This window comes from Cyprinodon tularosa, unplaced genomic scaffold (assembly GCF_016077235.1).
Source record: "Cyprinodon tularosa strain WSP-4 unplaced genomic scaffold, ASM1607723v1 ctg5, whole genome shotgun sequence".
NCBI classification, from domain to species: domain Eukaryota; kingdom Metazoa; phylum Chordata; class Actinopteri; order Cyprinodontiformes; family Cyprinodontidae; genus Cyprinodon; species Cyprinodon tularosa.
In genome coordinates, this window is record NW_024039229.1 from 627,700 (window position 1) to 649,578 (window position 21,879).

At 38.0% G+C, this 21,879-nt stretch overlaps 1 protein-coding gene across 1 annotated transcript in view; it reads left to right on the forward strand.

The window, feature by feature from the left end:
* grin2da (glutamate receptor, ionotropic, N-methyl D-aspartate 2D, a) overlaps nt 1–21,879 on the forward strand; it is a 277,394-nt gene that overhangs the window by 199,044 nt on the left and 56,471 nt on the right. The window contains exons 8-10 of the mRNA XM_038302815.1: nt 6,954–7,159; nt 9,033–9,201; nt 13,143–13,296. Of these exons, the coding sequence (XP_038158743.1) occupies nt 6,954–7,159; nt 9,033–9,201; nt 13,143–13,296 (529 nt within the window). The remainder of the gene's footprint in view (nt 1–6,953; nt 7,160–9,032; nt 9,202–13,142; nt 13,297–21,879) is intronic.

The window sequence follows — 21,879 nt, forward strand, 5'->3', positions numbered from 1 at the left end:
TGCCGGGCTGCTTCAAATCCTCCACCATTGTTCCTGTCCCGAAGAAACCAAGGATCACAGGACTAAATGACTACAGGCCGGTGGTGCTGACGTCTGTGGTCATGAAGTCCTTTGAGCGATTGGTTCTGCAACACCTAAAATCCATCACCGCCCCCCTCCTGGACCCGCTGCAGTTCGCCTACAGAGCCAACAGGTCCGTAGACGACGCAGTCAACCTGGCCCTCCACTTCATCCTGCAGCATCTGGACTCCCCAGGAACCTACGCCAGGATCCTGTTCGTGGACTTCAGCTCTGCCTTCAACTCCATCCTCCCGGGTCTGCTCCAGGACAAGCTGTACCAGCTCAACGTGCCCAGCTCCCTCTGCAGGTGGATTACTGACTTCCTGACGGACCGGAGACAGCACGTGAGGCTGGGAACAACTGTCTCTGACACACGGACCATCAACATCGGATCCCCCCAGGGCTGTGTCCTTTCCCCCTGGCTTTTCTCCCTGTACACCAACTGCTGCACCTCTAGCCATCAGTCCGTGAAACTGATCAAGTTTGCGGACGACACCACCCTCATCGGGCTCATCTCCGACGGTGATGAGTCTGCCTACAGGAGGGAGGTGGACCGGCTGGTGTCCTGGTGCAGCAGCAACAACCTGGATCTGAACACCCAAAAGACAGTGGAGATGATTGTGGACTTTAGAAAGGTCACAACCCCACCGTCCCCCCTTGCCCTCACAGACAGCCCCACCCCCATCTCCAACGTGGAGTCCTTCCGCTTCCTGGGCACCACCATCACCCAGGACCTCAAGTGGGAGCCGACCATCAGCTCCCTCGTCAAGAAGGCCCAGCAGAGGATGTTCTTTCTGCGGCAGCTGAGGAAACTTAAGCTGCCAACCCGGATGTTGGTGCAGTTTTACACCTCCATCATTGAGTCCATCCTCACATCCTCCATCACCGTGTGGTACACTGGCGCCACCGCCAGGGACAGATACCAACTGCAGCGCATTGTGCGCTCCGCTGAGAAGGTGATCGGCTGTAAGCTGCCATCACTCCAGGACCTGTATGTCTCCAGGACCAGGAGACGTGCAGGTCGCATCACAGCCGACCCTTCTCACCCTGGACACAGACTGTTTGAACCTCTCCCCTCAGGGAGGAGGCTACGGTCCATACGGACCAGAACCTCCCGCCATAAAAACAGCTTCTTCCCCTCTGCCATAAGACTCATGAACACTATATGTCAGACTCCATAACCTGCCCATGCCATTCACACTGCTGTATTGCACACTGCTCTATTTGCACTATCTTGTACATTTTACTTTTTATATTTATCCATATTTTTATCTTAAGTGTATATATTAGTATATTTTTGCATGCCTTATACCCTAGTGTTTTTAGAGATTTTTATAATTTTATTTACTATTTCATATATGTTTCATGTTGCACGACTGTACCACAGAAATTTCCTAGTTGTGAACCTCTTCACTAACAATGGCAATAAACCCGATTCTGATTCTGATTCTGATTCTTATGTCACTTTTACATGTCCTAGATATAAATGAGCACTGACCGAGATCAGAGTGGTTTTCTCATTCTTCTCAATATTTCTCTCCTGAGAAATAAGTCTTAAAGAGAGCATTGTGAAAGTTCTCCAAATTCTCTTATAATTCTCTCTTTTCCAGATCTCAGCTAAGAGAAAAATTTGAATTATTTTGGAAATTTCAAATATGTCTCAATTTCATCTCCTTACTTGGATCCACTGTCTCAGTTCTGGCTCATTGAGAAATAAAATTGGCAACTCTCACTGCCAACTGTTTGAGTTCTCAGATTCATCTCATCTCATTCTCTTTAACTTCCATTCAACACAACCAAGACATAATTGAGATCAGGGGTTGTGACAATGGCGACAGATGCAGAAGTTTGTCTTGCAACCAGAGGGTTGTTGGCTAAAGCCCCAGTTCTAGCTTTCAGTGTCGTCGTGTCCTTGGGTAAATGACTGAATGTAGTTTAAAGCGCTTGTCTCCTGACTTGAAAAAAAGCTTTATATAAGTAAATTCCCTTTACCATTGTGAGATCTCTTTTTCTAATTGTACTTCTTAAATACTGCTCAAATGGTTTTCTCTCCTTATGTCTTGTCTCTTTTGAACTTATGTCTTGCTCCTAAGGGAGTCTTATGAGATGTACTGTAACCCAGAAACAAATTATCACAAAATTATGTGAATATGAAAAGCTCAAAACATGATGGCTAGCATTCAAACAATGAATTCAATCTATGCTTCCCCTAGTCTAAGTCCTTTAGGAACCTTTTGATATACTCACACAGGCTGCCATGTGCCTTTTAATAAGAAGAATTTTTTTTGACTACTTTACCATACAGACCTGTTATTCTTCTCTCTTCTTAAAGAGGAACACTGGAACTCTGACAGAGAGAACATTGTGTTTTTGGTCACCTCTCCAACTAAGGTCCTTCTTCCCTGACTGAAAACGTCTCTAGGAAGAGTCCCTGTCATTCCAAACATCTTCACTTTAATGGTTGAGGCCACTGTGATCATTTGGAAATTCAAAGCAGAATGTTTCTGGATCCTTTCCCAGATTTGTGACTCTATGGACAAATTAGTCTCTGAAAATAATTCTGTTTGTTTGGTCTCTGACAACACTGTCTACTTTAGGACCCCATATAGAGCTTCATGGTAAGGCTTTAGTTAGACTGAGAGACACTGATGGTTTTCAGAAGATTTTTTGCAGTTTACAGGAGAACACATAAAAGTATATATAAGGATCTCTTTCGTCGTAGAGCTTTTTCTTTCAGTAAAAAGGTTGCCTAAGTATGCAAGAGTTTGCCCTGCATCTGTACGGCCGCTGGTTTAAACCCCAGCTCTGTCTTTCTCATTTATTGTGTCCTTGGGCATAACACTTCACCTTCTTTGTCCACATATGGTGTTCAGAGAGCCTGAGTTGTGTCTGTGTGCAGCAGCTTTGCTTCTCTCAGCATGTCCAAAAGCAGCTGTGGCTATAATGTAGCTTAACACCATCAGTGTGTGAATAAATGGGTGGGTGACTGAATGTAGCATAAAACACTTTGGGGTCCTTGGGCATAATAAAGTGCTTTTTAAATGCAGGCTATTTACTAAAACAAATGTGAGAGTGGTGTAATGTTACATTAGATGAATGCATGTGAAATGAAGTGTTTAAACTTTACTGTTTGAACTGACCTTGCTATGCACTTTATTGTTGCTCCTAAACTCCACAGAATCAGGTAATCATTATTCACTTTTGAAATCAGTTAGTTAAGTTAAAACAAAAGCACAAACAACACTCAGACTACATTGTCAATGTCAATAAGTGACAATGCGCTGATGAAGGTTCTCAGTCATCCAGGTCATAGTCATTCCGTAAAAATTCAAAAAATATCCACTGGACTTGGTTTTCAAGATTTGAAGACGTTTCGCCACCTCTCCAGGAAGCTTTCTCAATTCAAATGTCTGGATCCGCAGTGAGTTTGAGTCTTATATAGACAACGCCTTGTATCGCTTGGAAACATGCAATGGTAACCGATGAATGGGTCGTTAGTTCCATCGTTACAGGCTAACGATGGAACTAACGACCCATTCATTTTTTGAATTTTTACGGAATAAGTGACAATGTAAAAAATTGTAATGTTCCCTCTTCTTCCTCAAACTCTGGGCTTACAGAGGCTTTTATTTTCCAAGCAATGAATAAGTAGGAAATTAGAAGAAATCTTTTATTCGAGCAGATTCTTTGGAACATTTCTTCTAACGTTATATCGATTGATATGCACATTATGTTGCTACTTTATGCGTGAGTTTCATGACTATATATAAAAAGAAAAAAAAAATCTGCCTCACCCATCGCGGGTAGTCTTCCCCAGTTTTTTGTGTATATATATATATATATATATATATATATATATATATATATATATATATATATATATATATATATATATATATATATATATATATTTATGTATATATTTATGTATGTGTGTCAATAATTTCTTTTATTGATTTAGCACAATGTAAACATTGATTATACACATAATGCATAATTGTGTACAAGACAGCTGGAGTTCTTTTATTCTTTTTTGGTGACATTTTTTGTCTCATCTAAAAGGCTTTTTCAATGTGCTGCTTGGTTAAAAACCAAAGCATTAAACTGCAATAAACTGAGAACAGGAGAGTTAACTTGTTAAGTCCCTTATTTTAGCACTTGTAGGACTGAAAGAGTGTGAAATTTTAGTTATATTGGAGGCATTTTTTTTACTTTGATAAAGACGTTCTTGTTTGAGAATAAGCCGACAAGATCTTGGTTTCCTTTTTTTCCTTTCTGGAATTATGTGATTAAGCAGTCATACTACAAATTATGGTCTTAAAAAGCTACTCTTTCTTAATTTAATCAAAGTGTGAGTGCTTACAGTCAGTCCATTAATTACTCTTGAATTAGTAAGAACAGACTTTGTTTAAATTCAGACTGAGGGGAAGTCTTACATAACAAATAGTTTAAATGTTTGATTGATTTTTTTTTTCTTATAACCCCTCAAAATGAGTTGCATTAACACAAAATTGCTGGTTTTAATATTTCATTGAATTAAATTTTACTTTTTAATTTTCTGTGCAATTTGCTAAATTTTTTTTCAAAGCACAAACATTAGAACAGCAGAACAAAGACAGAAAATGGAAAAAAGTAGAAACTCTTAAAGGCTGTTAAACAAGAGTCACTTGACTGCATACTCACTGACTGTAAAAAATGAATTTTTTTTAAAACAGTTTTTATGTGCATCATCAATAACTTATCTCCATTTGAACCAGAGTGGAATTCTGTAACATGTATAGTATAAGAGAATGGTAAAACACACAAATGTACAACACAAAATGTTGTTCTTGTCCTAACGTGGTTTCTTTAGGTAAAAAATGTCCAAAATAAACAGCAGGAACAAACACTGATGGATATATTTAGCAGTTTATATTACATTCCTGTCTGAAGCACTGACTGCAAATCTTTAAAATTTCACCATTAAATATGTGACTGATTCCTTGGAAATCAGGGTAATTAGAGAAAAAATAGAGAATGAAAAACTAAAATTCTATCTGCCAAAGATCAATTTGTTCATTGTCTAAAACAATATACTTATTAAGATTGTGTCTTTTGTCATTTTTTGAAAATAAGTATTCAGCACCCCAAAACAATGAAATACTTGATTACCCATTTTTTTCTCAAATAACCAACAATATATTCTTTTTCATTGTGTTTATTTGCAGTGCTCTGCAGAAATGTCATAGTTCTTTAAACTTGTTCACATTTTCTATTATTTAAATTTGAAATGTTTTCAATTCCCTTAATCATTGAAAACTCTCCACCAAGTAATTTATTCTCCTTTGATTAATCTCTTGACTGAAAGTTTTCCATGTTTTGTTTTTTTGTTTTATTTTGTATGATTTAAGAACATTAATCACTATGCATCATGAAGACAAAAAACATAGCTAACAGGGGGTCGGGGCTTTTTCTGGGAAATCTGAAATAGTATTACTGTAGGTTATAAACTGATATATTGAGCATGGAGGATTCTTTAATCTATCCTCTGAAAGTGAAAACAGCATGACACAACTCTAAACCCACTGGGACATGGCTGTCCACCTAAACTGAGCAGGTTGGGCCGGTAAAGAAAGCATTAATCAAAAAAGTAGCCAAGAGGCCTAAGGCAATCCTGGAGGTGCAGGAAAGCTCCACACTTCTGGGCTGGGAATCTGTTTGCTGTAAAGTTATTACTCATGCACTCTACAAATCTGCCCTTTATAGAAAAGCCTCAAGAAGAAAGACAGTGGTGAAAGAGAGCTGAGAGGATTCTTGTTTGCAGTTTATGACAAGCAGTGTAGCAGATAAAGCAAACATGAAGGTGCTTTGGAATGAGGAGACTACAGCTGGACTTCTAGCTTTATGTTTTAAAAACAGCATTGCATTTTGCCTTTAGTAGATCATATCATGGATTTTTGGACTGACTCACTTGGGACAAAGAAACTACCTGGTGTTGATGGGATTACAGATTTGTTCATTGCATGGTAAGCTTGCAGCAAAAAACCTGTTAGAGGCTGCAAAAACAGCTGAACTTATTATTGCATATTTGAAGTTAAGTTCTTAGCTACTTTTTGTTAAACTATCACATAAAATTTTGATCAAATGTATAGTTTTGTGCGAAGAAGTTCAAAAGGTGGAAGTACTTTTTCAAGGTGCTTTTCATGTCAAGGAATGCAATTCCTCTTCCAAAAAATTGTGCTCTCTTTGGTCATCTCCCATTAAGTTCACTTTGGCTAAAGCAAAAACGGATAGTGCGCTCTGACACTGAGGTTCCTTGAGCTTGAGGTTCATCTCTAGTCTCTTTTCTGGGCTCTTTTGTTTCCTTTTATATTATCTGTCTCTTTAATTTGTAATTATTTCCCTCTAGTGGCAAAACTTGCAGAGATAGGCTACAGACAATGGATCATACATTTTTGAATAAGTGCAATTTAAGTCGAATGAACATGAAGCTGCTTGCAGATGGTCTTATAGCCTTTACCTTTAACATACTTGTCTTTAATTTTCTGTCTTATCTTCTGAGAAAACACTTTCCTTTGCTTCCTCTAGTCCATGTTGAGTGTGGTACACACCATGTTACCAATCAGCACTGTGACTTCCTGTATAAGGGCCCTATATAAGAGCCTAATGACAAGATTGTAGCCACCTGTGATGCTAATTGGTAATTTACTTTGTCCTGTTAAGTTTTTCTAGGGATACCATCATTATTGTCCAAGCCTGCTTCATTAGTTTGCTTCGTGTGGGATTAATAAACGAGGGCTACCAACAATTTTGTCCACATCTATGGAAATATATATTTGTTGCTTCTTAACCTTTAAATTTGAAGATATTGATAACTCATATGAGAAATTTTCATTGTTTTCGTGCTTTTTCAGGTTGGCTGGTGGGAAAATGGACACCTGCGCCTACGTTACCATCCCTGGTCTCGTTACGGCTCCTTTCTGAAGCCTCTGGATGATGCTCAACACCTCAGAGTGGTCACCCTGGAGGAGAGGCCCTTCGTTATTGTGGAGCCTGCTGACCCTGGAACAAGCTCATGCATTCGGGACTCTGTTCCCTGTCGCTTGCCTATTAATTCCAGGTAATAAGTACAGATGAGTTTGAGGAATGACCCTTGAAGCATAGTTGCAAAGAAAGATTCAGCATCTAACATTTGACATTTGACATGTGACGGAGGTATTACACAATAGGAATCATCAGTTTCTTGCATTTTTAGAGTAGACTATTATGGAATATTTTGGATCAATTCCCTGCCCTTACATGTTCTCTTACAACCATTTCTGCTTAGTAATTCAAGTCATGAAAACCTCATCATACAATTTCTGGGATCCACAAAAAAAAAAAAAAAAAAGGTGAAGGCTCTTATGCAGTTGAACCTCATGGCCATTATCAGCATCACCCTCATAACCTACTACAGGGCAAAATATGTTTGATAAAATAATTTTCTATAGAGATGCATTGATATGCATGTAGAAATTGTTTTTATTTGATTTGGATTGCAAGATTCTTTCTTTTATATCTAAATTAAGAACATAGCATCGGATCAAAGCAAGCATTTATGGAAAAAATTGCTTAAACTATTAATTAAAACCCAACAGAGGCTTGAAACCACTAAGTAAGCTGAGGTTAAATACCTGTTCCAATCAATGCATAAACATCCATTGGATAAACAAAGTAAGAAAGAGGCAGATGTCGGGATAAGACAGAAAATCCTGACTTAGATGATTAAAAATAAATCCTGATGGTCGCTTTAGTGGTACACTTGGAGGAAACTCAGACATGATCAAACACTGGAGGCAAAACCACTCAGTGTTTAAGGCAGCAATAGGTACCACTTGGGTTGACACTCAGGCAAGGAATGATCAACAACCACCTCCTTATATTCCTCAGCAGGTGATTCATTCAACTAGGGATAGGTGTGCTGCTGTAATTAACCCAATACTGCCTTCTAGGTAACGGCAGCTTCAAGAAAACAACACACAGGGACCGTATCAACCTGTAGTTAACAAGAAAATGCATTTATAATATTCATGTTAACCAAAAATGTAAACATAGTAATATGATTGCCTGCCTTAAATTTCTCAGCTAATCCTTTACTTGCTCATGATTTAAGGTCTTTGGATATTTAACAGCCAAACTACTGATTAGCACATAACTAAGAATGCAGTCAAAAACAAAATTTGTTTGTTTTAAACACCCTGTAGATAATTGTGGCTGTGAAATTGCAGGTATTCATTTCGTTTGCAAATGTATAACAACTCTTACATTAATAAAATATATTTTGACTAAAATGATTCTTTAATGGTGAACTCCGTTTGCATTTTATTCATTTTCTGCAAAGGTCAGACCTATTTCAAAGGTTCTTACAACAAAATTACTATCTTCTGAAGGGTGTTTTGTCCCATTTTCCCCCAACCTTACTGCGGCTTCTAATTGAAACAATCCCCCCCAGAGTGCAGGCTGTGTTGCTTGGTAACAGAGTCAAGAGGTTACAATAGCTAAGTGCCTGAGAGGCCATCAAATTCACTCTTGCTATGGAGAGCTGACGGAGGCCACTGCAGCCACTTGACTGATAGTCATCAAAAAGTACTTGATTTTCTCTATGTGTAGCTTGAAGCAGTTTTCTCACTGCCTACATTTTGAAAACTAGCCTCTTTGGAGGAATGTAACTTGATTTTAGTGAGACTTATATGAATAGAAATGCTTTTTGTTTAAATCATGGTTTAACTTTTGTTTTCTTAAAAATTGTCAAAACATCCCCTCTCTAAAATCATCTGCAAACTGTCAGCACTGATCCACTCACTGTCGCCAAAAAACGTCTCCCTTCCCTTTCTTATGTTACACCATCTCCCTCGACATTGGATATCCTCTTTTTACAGATTTTACTGCCTTATTGTTATCAAAGTATTAAGTGTTTTCTAACATATTTCCTATGTGTTTTTTATTTTTAATAGTTTGGTCCTGGATGGTGCTGCACCCATGAAGCATTGCTGCAAAGGGTTCTGCATTGATGTTCTGAAGCGCTTGGCCAAAATTGTGGGCTTCACCTACGATCTTTACCTGGTGACAAATGGCAGACATGGGAAAAACATTGATGGGGAGTGGAATGGCATGGTTGGAGAGGTGAGGGCTTTTATATTAATAAAATGTGATCTCCAAATTACCAATTTTGAGATGGTTCTGATGGTGCTGATGGTTCTCTAGGTGTAGGATTAGTTTGTTTTTTTTGGTGGGGGCTGCTGGGCTGGGCCTGAGCCTCCTGTCCCTGTGGGGTCCACACTAGGGGCATTGTGCCAATGGGCAATGGGCAACGGGGCTCTCATCAGGATCTATTTTGGGTGTGACCGCCCATGGCCTTAGTGCTGCAATCTCGGCACCATGGTCTCAGTTTGGCCCCTCAGGGGTCGGCCTCCAGGTGCCCTCATCTGCCCTTCTCTGGTGGTTGGGGCTGTCCTTATGTCTGTCCTCCTTGTGTCCCACTGATCTGGGGTGCGAGTCTGGGGCAGTCCACACCTGCTATTGAGCATATTATCCTTTTGCAGAAGCTGCATAAATCCTTTATAATAGAGCATGGTTATCCACACATACCATGGGAAATTAGTTCCTGGTGTCCACGGATGCACAATAATACCAAATACTAAGCTGCATCTCCAGATATATAGCAACCTGAGTAATGGTGTCTTTGCCTGTCACACAAATGGAAATCTAAGAGATTCTCACTTCTCTGGAAGTTTTTTTTTATGTTCGCTTTGGTTGTCTGTTTTCTCCTCTTTACAGTTGTTATGTTGTGTTCCCTCTTGCCTCATATAGGTGTGGAAGTAGACTTCTAGGAGTTACTTTATATCTTCTTTGTTGTCAGTTTTTGCTGTTTTGTTTTATTCTATCTTCTTATGCACTCTTTCCTCTCCTCTTAGTTCGTATTTCTCATATCTTTCTCAAACTCTCTATCCTTCTCCATGTTCTGTGTAAATGGTTTTACTTCCTAAAGGGCTCATTATACTTGGCACAAGGATATTCCGGGTGGAAACTGAGCTGTCCATCACAGCATCTGTATACTGTTTCCCCCCCGACAATGCTACATGAAGAACTAGAAAACAGAGCCATTTACAACTTTGTCGAAGTCTCTTCATGCCGTTAGCCACTGTCTGTTGATAGTGGTGATATCTATGAGCTAAATCATGGGATGTGTCTTATGTTTCCGCACCATGTTTTCCACTCAGATCCAGCCGCATAGTTACAACTTTTCCAAATTTTTCCACATGGAGGGGTGTGAAATCCCAAAATGACATAATTTGGCCATGCAGACCTTGAGGTTGTGTCCAACATAAACCAAGCTTAAATCATAACTACCAAGCAGTACTTTATGGCAACAACCATGATGGTCTACTTGTGAAAGCAAATCTGTTTAGCCGCGGTACATCAGTTTTCAGAGCTATATTGACATCAGTTCTCAGGGCTATATATTTTTTTCTTTTTAGAATGGCTGGCAACTGATATAAGAAGGCCAGACTACATTATGATTAGTTGTTGTAAAGATGTGATAGTTTACTTATTTAAAAAAAATAGACTATTTTGGAGCAAGAGAAGCATTTCTGTCCTGGATGTCCTCTGGACCCGGTCTATCTCTCTGTCAGTGTTTGCGTCTCTCTCCCCATGTCTCCAGCTGTCCCCAGTCTAGCATCTCTCTGTAACTCATTAAGTTGCTTAATTACAGTGTCACACAAACACATGTGAGTAGGGGCAGTTAAGCGTGTTAGGAAATTCATCACATCCTATCCTTGGCTACTTCCTGCTGCCTGAGCAACCCTTCTTAAAGAATACACTGAAAGCTGTCCATTTACATTAGATTTTTTATTTTCGTCCATACCTCAGTTTGCTTGCATGGATAGTAAAAGCTGCCTTTTGAACAGACAGTTCTGATATTTCTCATTATGTCCCTGAGCACTGCACTTATCCTTCCTGTGTAAGTGCCCTCCAATAAGGGAGTAATTTCCAACATTCTTAACGTTTTCTCACCCTACACGCTGAGTCATCCTGGCAGAATCGTTCTTGTTCCCAGTATGACGCCTCTACTGCAATGAAGCACATCCTGAACAAAAGTGTCACAGGTGTTTCTTTCAGGCGTGGCTGTGTTCAGATATCTGAAATGATCAATTTGGAATAGACAGGATGAAAAATAATGTTTAATTGATCCTACAGGCAGGGATCCAACTAAAGAAACATTATCGAAAGCAGGAGATTCTTTCTCTTAGATTTGGAAAGAGAGGACAATGAATTTATTCATGTATGGATGGACGTTTTAATACACTGGTCCATAGGGGGCAACAGAATCCAAAGCCATAGCACAACAACAAATGGCACAAAATATGTTAAAATTAGATGGAAGTAGTCCTGAAGTGGAAGCCAGATGAGCCTGGTACAATTATAGAACATAGGAGACCAAAAATAAGGATTATAGGAAGAAATTTTTGTTTATGACTCTAAATCTGTGGTAATAGGTTAGATACATTCTAAAATGGCAGTTTGTTAGCATCTTGATCCCAAAGAAAACATCCAATTAATATTTGACAGTGTCAATCTCAGCATGACAGCTGCTTCAACTTGTGTAGGGATTAGCCAATAGAAATGCAGCTGCTGCTGGGGATGGATATCCGTCAGAGAAGAAGACTGCAAGGCTACCTATTTCCAGGATGTTTTTTGGTCCTCCAAAGAGAAGCAAATGCAAAAACAAGCAACTGGAAGATCACATGTTAGAACATAATTCATAGTTGTAAGCAGGAAAAAACGATAATAAATGACTAGCATATAGATGTAAAATTATTACTTGTAGTGTTCTAGTGTTTTTTTTTGTGTTTTTGTTTTTTTTTGTCATTACACTGTCACAAGTACAGAGCAATGAAATTAACTCTCTGCATTTAACCCCCATTCTGTTGGGGTGCAGTGGGCTGCCATTGTGCGGCGCCCAGGGAGCAGTGTGGGGTTAAGGGTCTTGCTTAGGGACCCAGAGTGGCAGTCCATGGGAGTGAGGCTCGAACTCAGAACCTCTGGATTATAAATATATATATATATATATATATATATATATATATATATATATATATATATATATATATATATATATATATATATATATATGAGACCCAATTTATCCACTGAGAGAATCATCTGCACCATGGGATCATGAGAGATTATATAGGGAGAGAAGTCTGGCAAGAGGTGGAGGAGAGACTAGCACATTCCAAACAGCCCTTCTCATAAAAAAATGCACAAAGAAATTTGGGCCCCCATATTTTTAAGGACTTTGCAGTGAAGGTAGAACACACATACTGACCATAATGAGACTTTGAAGTACACTTGCAAGTTTTCAAGAAAGTGCAGAAATAAAATGTGTCTCTTCTTTTTGCTCCATAGACAATAGAAGAAAGTGAATACGTTTTAAGACCTAAGAGCATTTAAGGTATCTCAATGGTGTTGGCCCAGACACTGCAAAGCCTTTATTGTTTCACAGATTCTTTGTGCCAAGCCACGGCAGAATAATGAACTCCTGGTCAGCATCCAGCTTCTCTAACTTTCGCAGTCCCTCAGTTGCTGTCATGCAACCCCTGTTCCCTGCCAGGTGAAACATGACAGGGCTGTGAATTCCCTAATTTCTTCACCTGCTGACCACCTGAGCCACAATTATTGCTTCCAGAGGAGCTTTGAAGAGAAATACAGCTGCGATTCATTTTGAAACCAAAGAGAGGAGAAAGAAAAGAAATTCAAGTTCTGGTCTTGGTTCATTAACAAAGACTCAATGCATATGTCAATATAATACTGAGAAAAACATCAACCGTCAGAACTGCATTCAGATCTGTTAATTACAGTAACCTGAAAACTTTAATCCAATCTCCTCAAAGTATATTACACAGTTATTATAGAAAAATATTTGGTTCTTTGACCTGATTGTACATTCACTGTAACACTTTTTTGTCTTTAATCGTTGTAATTTACAGCTGTATGAGTGAAAGTCAAATATTTTCCTTCATTACTTTAAATTCCACCTAAAGTAGTTTTTTGTTTTCTAGGTCGTCTCCAACAGGGCTGACATGGCCATCGGTTCCCTCACCATCAACGAAGAGAGGTCAGAGGTTGTAGAGTTCTCCGTTCCCTTCGTTGAGACCGGCATCAGTGTCATGGTGTCCCGCAGCAATGGCACAGTGTCTCCATCTGCTTTTCTTGGTAAAGATGTAAATGTACCTTTATGATACTGGATGGACCAACTTTTTGATTTTACTGGTGAGGCAGAAAAAGGAGAAATTTGTTCTGAGAGGTAATGGATTGAAGACCCAAAATGATGAAGGAATTCTTCACCAAGGAATTTAATGCCAAACTGGGGAAACCAAGTCTGCACATAATTCACCACAGTGGGCAAAAAACTCTTTTGTTTTGTTTTTTTGTTTCGTTTTTCCCAAAAGAGACCCTTGTTGTTAACCCTAGATATGATTGCATGGAAGGAAAATCAGCATATTGAATTACAATCTGTTACTTATTGGGCTCAGACACTCAGACAAAAAACAGCTGCAGCTAGTTACAATAATACTTGTTGTAAAACCTTGCTGTTGCTTTTAAACATAGTCAGTTGTTTTCTTTTATAACTTCTAAAACTGCTTTCGTGCATTTCCTTGACTGTGTGAATGTCGCAATAACTGTGCAGTACCCAGTCTGGGATTTAATGACCTTCTCTGGTTCATTGTCTTATAACCTCACTGCCGCCATATTATGAAACCAAGCCTGACATTCAAAAACTTTCATAGTATATATAATCTTCACCTGAGGCATGATTGTAAATTTTTATTAAGGTAAATGTGACCCAACACAGGTAATTCTTTTCTGGTATTGCAATTTTGTAGCTTTATTGGTGCCGAATGATTTTATTTTAGGGGATAAAACCTAAATCATGGTTTTGTTCCTGTCAGTGAGATAAATGCTAAATTTTTTAACCAGCCTTATATGTTATCTCTCTGAAGTTCTTTTAATTTAGACATTATCAAGAGTTGGGCTTCTCCAGTAACTGTATAAAGTGCTTTGCATTACAGTGTCCTCATTTTAGTTAAACTTGTTACTTGTGTAATTTAGCTTTATAACCAATTATTGCTTTCCCCACTTTGTCACAATAAGCATTTTTTTTTGCATTATTTCAACAAGAATTATTTAACTATCTCAGTACTATCCAATAAACCTTCCTTGAATCCACTCTGAGGAAGATACAAACACATTTGTGTTCTCAGCCAGAGTTTGGAGGTTTTGTCAAGAAAAGAAAAATAAAGCAGTTTGTGACTCAACAGGAATCTGTAGCTGTGATGCAGTCTTAGCTGCTGGAGAGGGCCTATATTGAGAATCTTTGAGTATTGACCTATTATTACTGCTGCCTGGAAAATATCTCTTCAAATCCACTCTAAAGCCAAAGTCGACTGCAGGGATTATTTATGTACACAGAAAAAAAAGCTAGAAGATGAGATATCAATATAGCTACTGCTCATCAGAGCCAAGAGGGGATGCTGGTTGATGAGGAGACAAATGCTGGCAAAAAGGAGAAGGATGTAGAATAAAAGCAGATGTTTACAGATGCAGAAAGAAACTGATGCAAACAAGGTCCAAATGTCCCAAAACCTGAATTAACCTGAAGTCTAAATAAATTCAGAACTAAACTGGAAACAAGGAGAGAGGATGACAGAGGTTAGAATTACTTCAGACAAACTAGAGGAGGATTGAACGGTATCAAGCAGACAAACCAACAGTGACTAAGGAATCCACAGGGGAATATATACTGAGGAAAATTTATGGGTGGGAAACGGAAAAGATGAGAATAATGATCAGAGCAGAAATACCTGAAAGTAAAATCAGAGTACAAAGATGGAAGAAATCTGAAAGAACAAATATGGAGCAGGATCTAAACACAGACTAATAAGCAGGAAGTTATAGGAAAAAAATAATCCTAACTTCAAGAAATACATTCACATAAAGTGGATAAGCAAAGTCTTCTACATGACCCAAATCTTTTTTTCTTTTTTTTCTCGATTCATGTCATTTCATTTATATTAATTTATTCTATTTGCATTTTAAGCCAGTTTCTCATCAAATGTTATTAAGTTGCCTAATATTGATAAAGATCCTTCATCTTATGTCGCTAAAATGTAATAATATTAGTAGTATTGTCTCTAATATACAATTATTATTTTGATTTTATAGGCTACGTAAAAAAATAACTCAATTCAGTAACAATGTATGTAAAAATTAGCTTATATATATATATATATATATATATAGTTATTTTAATAAATTTTCATAATCTGTTCAAGTCAAATGGAAACTAACCTTTGTTCAGGAAATTATTTTAATTTTTGTGGCACAGAGAAAGAAGTGAAAAAGAAATCTGCACAGATCAGCCCACCCTGCGCAGTCGGAGCTTTTATACACAGTTAGTGTGACATGGAAAAAAAATCGGATCAGAGATTGAAAAGGTGTGACCTGGCCTTAACCCTGGAGCTTTAAACCAGCCCCGTGCTGTTTCCCAAATTCCAGCAGCACATTCAAGCATTTCTAAAAGAGTATTTTGATGTACTATATAAAATGCAGCACTGAGATCTCACAGGACAAGTAAAGACACCAGTTATCTAAGGTCATGAAAATATTGTTATTGACTTTTGCCATTGCAGTTTTAGCACTATGATGAGCTCCAAAACCTGCCTGAAACTAATCAAAAAGAATTTTGAATAAGAAAGAAAGATCAGATATGGGTCTATAAGTCATTTAGACCAAGAGAGGGTTTCTTAATTATATGTTAGGGGTTAGGTTTCATTACAGCCTGCTCACACTCTGCAATACATATCCCTGCTTTACGGATAGATTAGGCATATCTAAAATGTAGGTGGAATTCAGAGGGAATAATTTAATAGTTTTGTTTGAACTGACTCTAACAAAAAAGTCGAAGTGGTTATTAAAGATTATAATTTTTATAACTCAGAAAGCTCAGCTGGGTCAAAACAGTCCAAACACAAGTTCTATATTTACCTCAGTTTCTAAGGAATAATTAATCATATTTTGAAGAGAGCCACCAAACTTCTTTTTAGGAAAATCATTCTTGTTTATAAAAAATCCCATAAACTCATTACTACTGAGAGCTGGGGGAGCAGACAACTCAACCGGGAGTCTGGCAAATGTATTTAAAAGAAATCTAGAATTATTCTTATTATTCTCTGAAGAGAAATATGTTGTTCATGTTCAGCAAATGGTCATTTTATAAAGCAATAACCGTTTTTTGCAGATTAAGAAGGATTCCTTTAGATAAGGAGAGTAAAATTTTGTCTCCGGTTGACTTATGCTTCACAGTAAATAGCAAATTAAAGCAGGGAGCTGGCTTTAAATTCCATTTTTCCTCAGGGACGCTACTACTCCAAGGCAGTATACATAGAGGAAGTAACCTCTCAACAAAATCATCTATTTGTGAAGGAGGAATACATTAAATGTTTGCCCTCTGAAGTATTGTTCTGTGATACATAGGAGAGACAAAGTGGAACGGATTCTTTAAAATTTATAACTGCATTATCTGACAATGATCTGCTAAAGTGAAACCCTCTTTGGAGGGAGGAGAACTCAATTAAATAACATTTCAAGGTTACTTAAAATGGTCAGATAGGGTAGGGTTGTAAGGAAATGATAACATATAAAGATAAGAGTGTGTAGGTCTATGCTAAATTTGAACAGAGCCAATCAAGTCTAAGATAGCATGACAAACTGCATTAAAGCTCTCACATTTAATGTAGTCATTAAAGTTAGAATCCCACGCTACGATGACCTTGTTGGTACTTAACATTTAATCAAGTGTGCAAACTGATCTAAAACTTCAGAGTAAATCTCCGGTGGACAATGCAACATAATATAGAGAAGTGGTTTTGTTGCTTAACAATTTGGAGGTGGGGGAAGTAAGGGTTAAATGTTTGAAAGAATTGTACAGTAATTATTCTTTGGCTTTGGAATATTTAACAAATTAGACTAATAGATCATTGCTACTGCTCCTTGGTAATAATTTATAAGCATGTGAAAATGAATTAACTTTGAAAATTTGACCCAATTTAAGCAAGTATAATCCTCTTGCTGCGGCCATGATTCTGTAACATAACATAAATTAGTTGATAAAAATTAACAACTAATAAACTCTTTAAGGAGAGAAATCTTCTATCCAGTCCATTTTCTCCCGCTTAGTCCATGTCAGGTTCTCGGTGGGGCGAGAAGCGGGGTACACGGGGTACACTCTGGAGAAAGCGCCAGTCTGTTGCAGGGAAACACAGAGACACGCAACCATGCACACACACACTTACACCTAAGGACAATTTAGAGAAGCTAAATAACAGTCATGTTTTTTGACTGGAAGGAAGCAGGAGTACCCACGGTTGCACAGAAGGAACATGCAAATTCAATGCAGAAAGACTCCAGACCACGAATTGAACCCAGAACCTTCTTGTTGCAAGGCAACAGTAGCAGCAGAAATATTATGCACAATAAATTAATGTTTTTATTTTTGTTAAATTTGAGTCGTCATAATTTTAATTAGATTATGATGACTTATTTCTTTAATATTATTTTCTAATTCATTTTATTTTGGCCATGAAAAGATAATGTCTGAATGGGGTCATGGGTGGGTGCAATAAAAAAATCTACTGAGAGGTTTAAAAACTATGACTGCTTCCTTATCTGCACCCTAGTTTGTCTGCATTTTGGAGGTCTAATACAGTGGGTACTTGTTGGAAATGGACACTTCACTCACGCTCCCCGTGTTTCACGAATTGCGTGAAAAACATGTGACTACTATAGCCACTAGGTGGCAGTCTGAGTCCATTTCGGCATCCCATTCAGCTAGATTCCTAGAAAGTAGTTTTGCACGATCAAAACGGGAATGGATGCCCCCAATTATCCGACCAGGTTTTCCTAAAAAGAGGCTGCCAATTATCAACATAGGCCACATAATTTTCAGGACATCACCTAGACTGCCAGTTGTTGAAAGGAACTACATGTCATCATTGGTCCAATTAGGAGGAGGCCAGGGAAGATTATGGAGTCTGATATTGTTTTGTTAAACTTACACACCAAAGAATCAATAGCTACTGTCCTGGGATCCAGGATATTCAGGAACTGATGGAGGATCACTTGTACACCACTTTGAATTGTGATGTTACAGAAATGTGCTATATAAATAAACTTGCCTTGCCTACATGGCAGTGAAGCTAATATTGGTGGGTCCGAGCTGCCAGCCACTTTCTAATTCCTGGATATTCAACAAACCGAATGAGGGACTCCAGCTTTGACTTCCTCTCCTTAAAGGTTACTAAAATACTAAACTTATTACATGTACCATTACCACTAAAGGAGGGAGAGGAATAACTGAACATCTGAGACACTGAGTAAGATATAGGAGGAGATTTAGACACATAGATCAGAAAGGCAGGAGGAGAGAATAGGATAATGTTAAGGATTTTTTTTCAAGCCCAAAGTTCAAGCTAAGATAGCCCTGTTCCACCAGTTTTAGAAGAAATCCTGGCTTACTATAAACGTGAGGCAACATTGAGAACCACAAATGATTAGATATGTATTGGGTTAACTGAATTTAACATATCTAGTAGCCTCTTAGTAATACTTTTTGCACTTGGTTATGAAAATACTTCAAATGGAATAATATTAAAACAGGCTACGGAGAGAACGTTGCTCTGTCCTAAAATATGCTTAATTTTATATTTTAACAATTGAGATTTTAAGTCTCTGAAGGGGGTAAACTGGTGATATAGTACTGCACAGTGCTCTCTGTAATTCCTCATACATGTAATATGCCGCCACTTTTCATAGGCTTTACTCTCACATGGCCGAGTCTAATTCGTGCTTTTGTTTCTCAAGCCAAATCTTAAGCATACAGACTTTAAATTTGATTTTGGATCCACTCAAAATGAGCAGACTTCTAAGATAACACCTGCTAAGTAACCAATCTTCTTAAAATAATTATCTACATATGAAAGCAATAAGATTAGAATTAGATATGAATTGTAAGATGCTGAGGGGAGGAAGCTGAGAAGTTGTTGAAAGGGAAGAAATCTTGTTTCACCCACAGAGAGGGGTACTTTTTGTTCGTTATATGCAGCACAAAAGAGTTAGTGAGCATGGTTTATTGCCTTTGCTGGATCACCTGAGCTGTTTAAAATGCTCTCAGATGTTTGAGTGAACACGGTGACTGGTGTGTGCTCATATATGTGTGTGAGATCTGTGTCAGCCAGATGAGGCTGTGCCCTGTGGTAAAAATGACTTAACAGAGTTCAGTGTCTCAGGTGATTACTTTGTAAACCTTCCATCTGTGCTTGTGTATATTCTGCGTACATTTTATTGCACTGAGTAGTGCTCATGTCTTTGTTTTGCAAAACAAGAACCTGCGCATATCTGCGGAAAACAAAATGCTGTAAACATTTAGGGTGAAACTGCATATACTTACCTCATTACATTTTTAAATTATGATGATTTTTTTTTTGGCAAGTAAGCCTATCAATATTTAATTTATGTTCAAGCTTTGAAGCCACTTAATGCAAAAAAGAAAATAGCCGTCTGCAAAAACTAGTTTGAACTTTTCTGTTTTTTTTTCTGTCTTCATAATATTTCCTTTTTAAAGGTCACAGATCAGACAGAGTCAAGTTCTCTCCTCATAGAGCTGATCTTTCCTTTACACCTTAAAGGTACCTTAAGTAATATGTTCACAGCTGCAGTAGTATATCAGTCCATCTGTCACTAGAGATTTGCAGGACAATCTGAAACACATCACGGTTGGACGGAGGTGCAGTGCTTTTTTTCAATCTTGTTTTATCTGGGCTGCATGTACAGACAGTGGTGTAATACGAGAGCTCTGGCCTCTTGGTGGAAGGTTTTACTGTACTTTTAGATCCAATTTGTGATTGGATGAGGTGAGGACAGAAAGGTGCCAGTAAGCGTGGCCAGAGAGAATCAAGATCAGAAAGAAAACACAACAATTAAATAGTGATATAATCACTTGACTGCAAGACTGCAAAAAGACGTAAGACTGCTGCAGGTGTTCACCTTTCAGCATGTCAAGAACCTTAAAAATCAGCCAGACCTACAGTACAATGCACTGTATGTTCACACACCCTCTGTATCAAATCTGTCTGTTTAAACTTTGCATATAAGCTATTGGCTTTAAGAGTAGTGGTCATATTCCCCCCACAGTTACATGCCATAAGACATGTATTGTTGGTCGAAATATCCCTGATACAGAAGCTGGAGATATTGGAAATAAATCGTAATGGCTTTAAGCTCCGCAAACTTTGGATGGTTAAATACGAAAAGTACTCCTTGAATTTGATTATTTTGTTACATTTCAAAAATATGCTTAAACTATTTTCTGCAGTCATTTTGGAGCAATTGTAAAATGTAATTGTATCCATAGAAAAACTTTACTACCTCAGTTGTAACCTTCATTCTTAATTTTGACCTCCTGTAGCTCCCGCAAAGTGGCTACTAGTCTTCCTTGGGTTCAGGAAAAATGTAAAATTATATTATATAAATCACGTCCAAATAAAATAAAGACACATCACAATTTTTTATATATCACAATAAAATGCAATAAAATATACACAAAATTACTATGTACAAAAACCCAGTAAGATAAAATAAAACAGACCCACAATATGCTACATAATTCACATGAAAATATTCTGGAACAAGTTCATACCCAAATAACATCCACAATGACCCTGCTAAGAGATTTTAATTTTTTCTTTTTAAACATAGTTCTTTCTTCATCTGTCCAATATGCAGGTTGGCATTTTTATGGTATTTTTCATCAAATACATTTTATTTAACCAGAAAAGGATAACAATAAATACAAAATTCAAATTATACATTTATATATTAGGTATAAAAGAAGCCATCAAAAGCAATCCAGATAATTTTAAGAAAAGTAGTTAATATTACATCTTTAACCTGATGACTGACCTAATCTAACAACGATCAGTGTTTGTGATGATACTTACTGTAGCGAGTCTTGTGAGTCTTTTACCTGAATTATTTTTTTTTTGTTTTCCTGGGTGCAGTGATGCACTTGGACTCTTCTAGTTTTACATTTTAAGTTTCTCCTACTCTCTTAAACCACTTGTCTTTTTTAGACAAAATGTCCACATTACTCTCTTCAGAAAGCCCCTTGTCTCTGAGATGTAATTAAGTTATTAACTTCTGTCGGGGCGACAGTGGCGTTGGATGTAGGAGTTTGCCCTGAAATTGAAGGGTTGACGGTTCTTGCCAAGACACTCCACCTGCATTGTCTACTGATGGTGGTCAGAGGGCCCGGTGGCGTCAGTGTACGGCAGCCCCGCTTCTGTCAGTGAGCCCCAGGGCAGCTTTGGCTACAATGTAGCTTGCCACCATGAGTGTGTGTGTGAATGGGTGAATGAATGTGGTGTAAAGCGCTCTGGTCAAGTCTCCTAACTTGAATAAAGGCGCTATATAAGTACATGCCATTTACCATTCTATGTCTGGGTGTCTTTTTTCGTAGTAACTGTTCAGTCACTCGAATGTTGAGGTCTAAACACCCCTCCCTGCATAGAACACATTGCCTAACTTGTTTTTAGGTGTTTAATCTTTAGGATGAACACGTCTTTTCCTGACAGATTTGTGTTAAAATGCAACGTTACACAATATCCATGTTTGTCTCTCAGGTACTGTATCCCAGTCTCTAACTGAATGACAATTTTTTCCTGCTTTTTCTCTCCAATAACC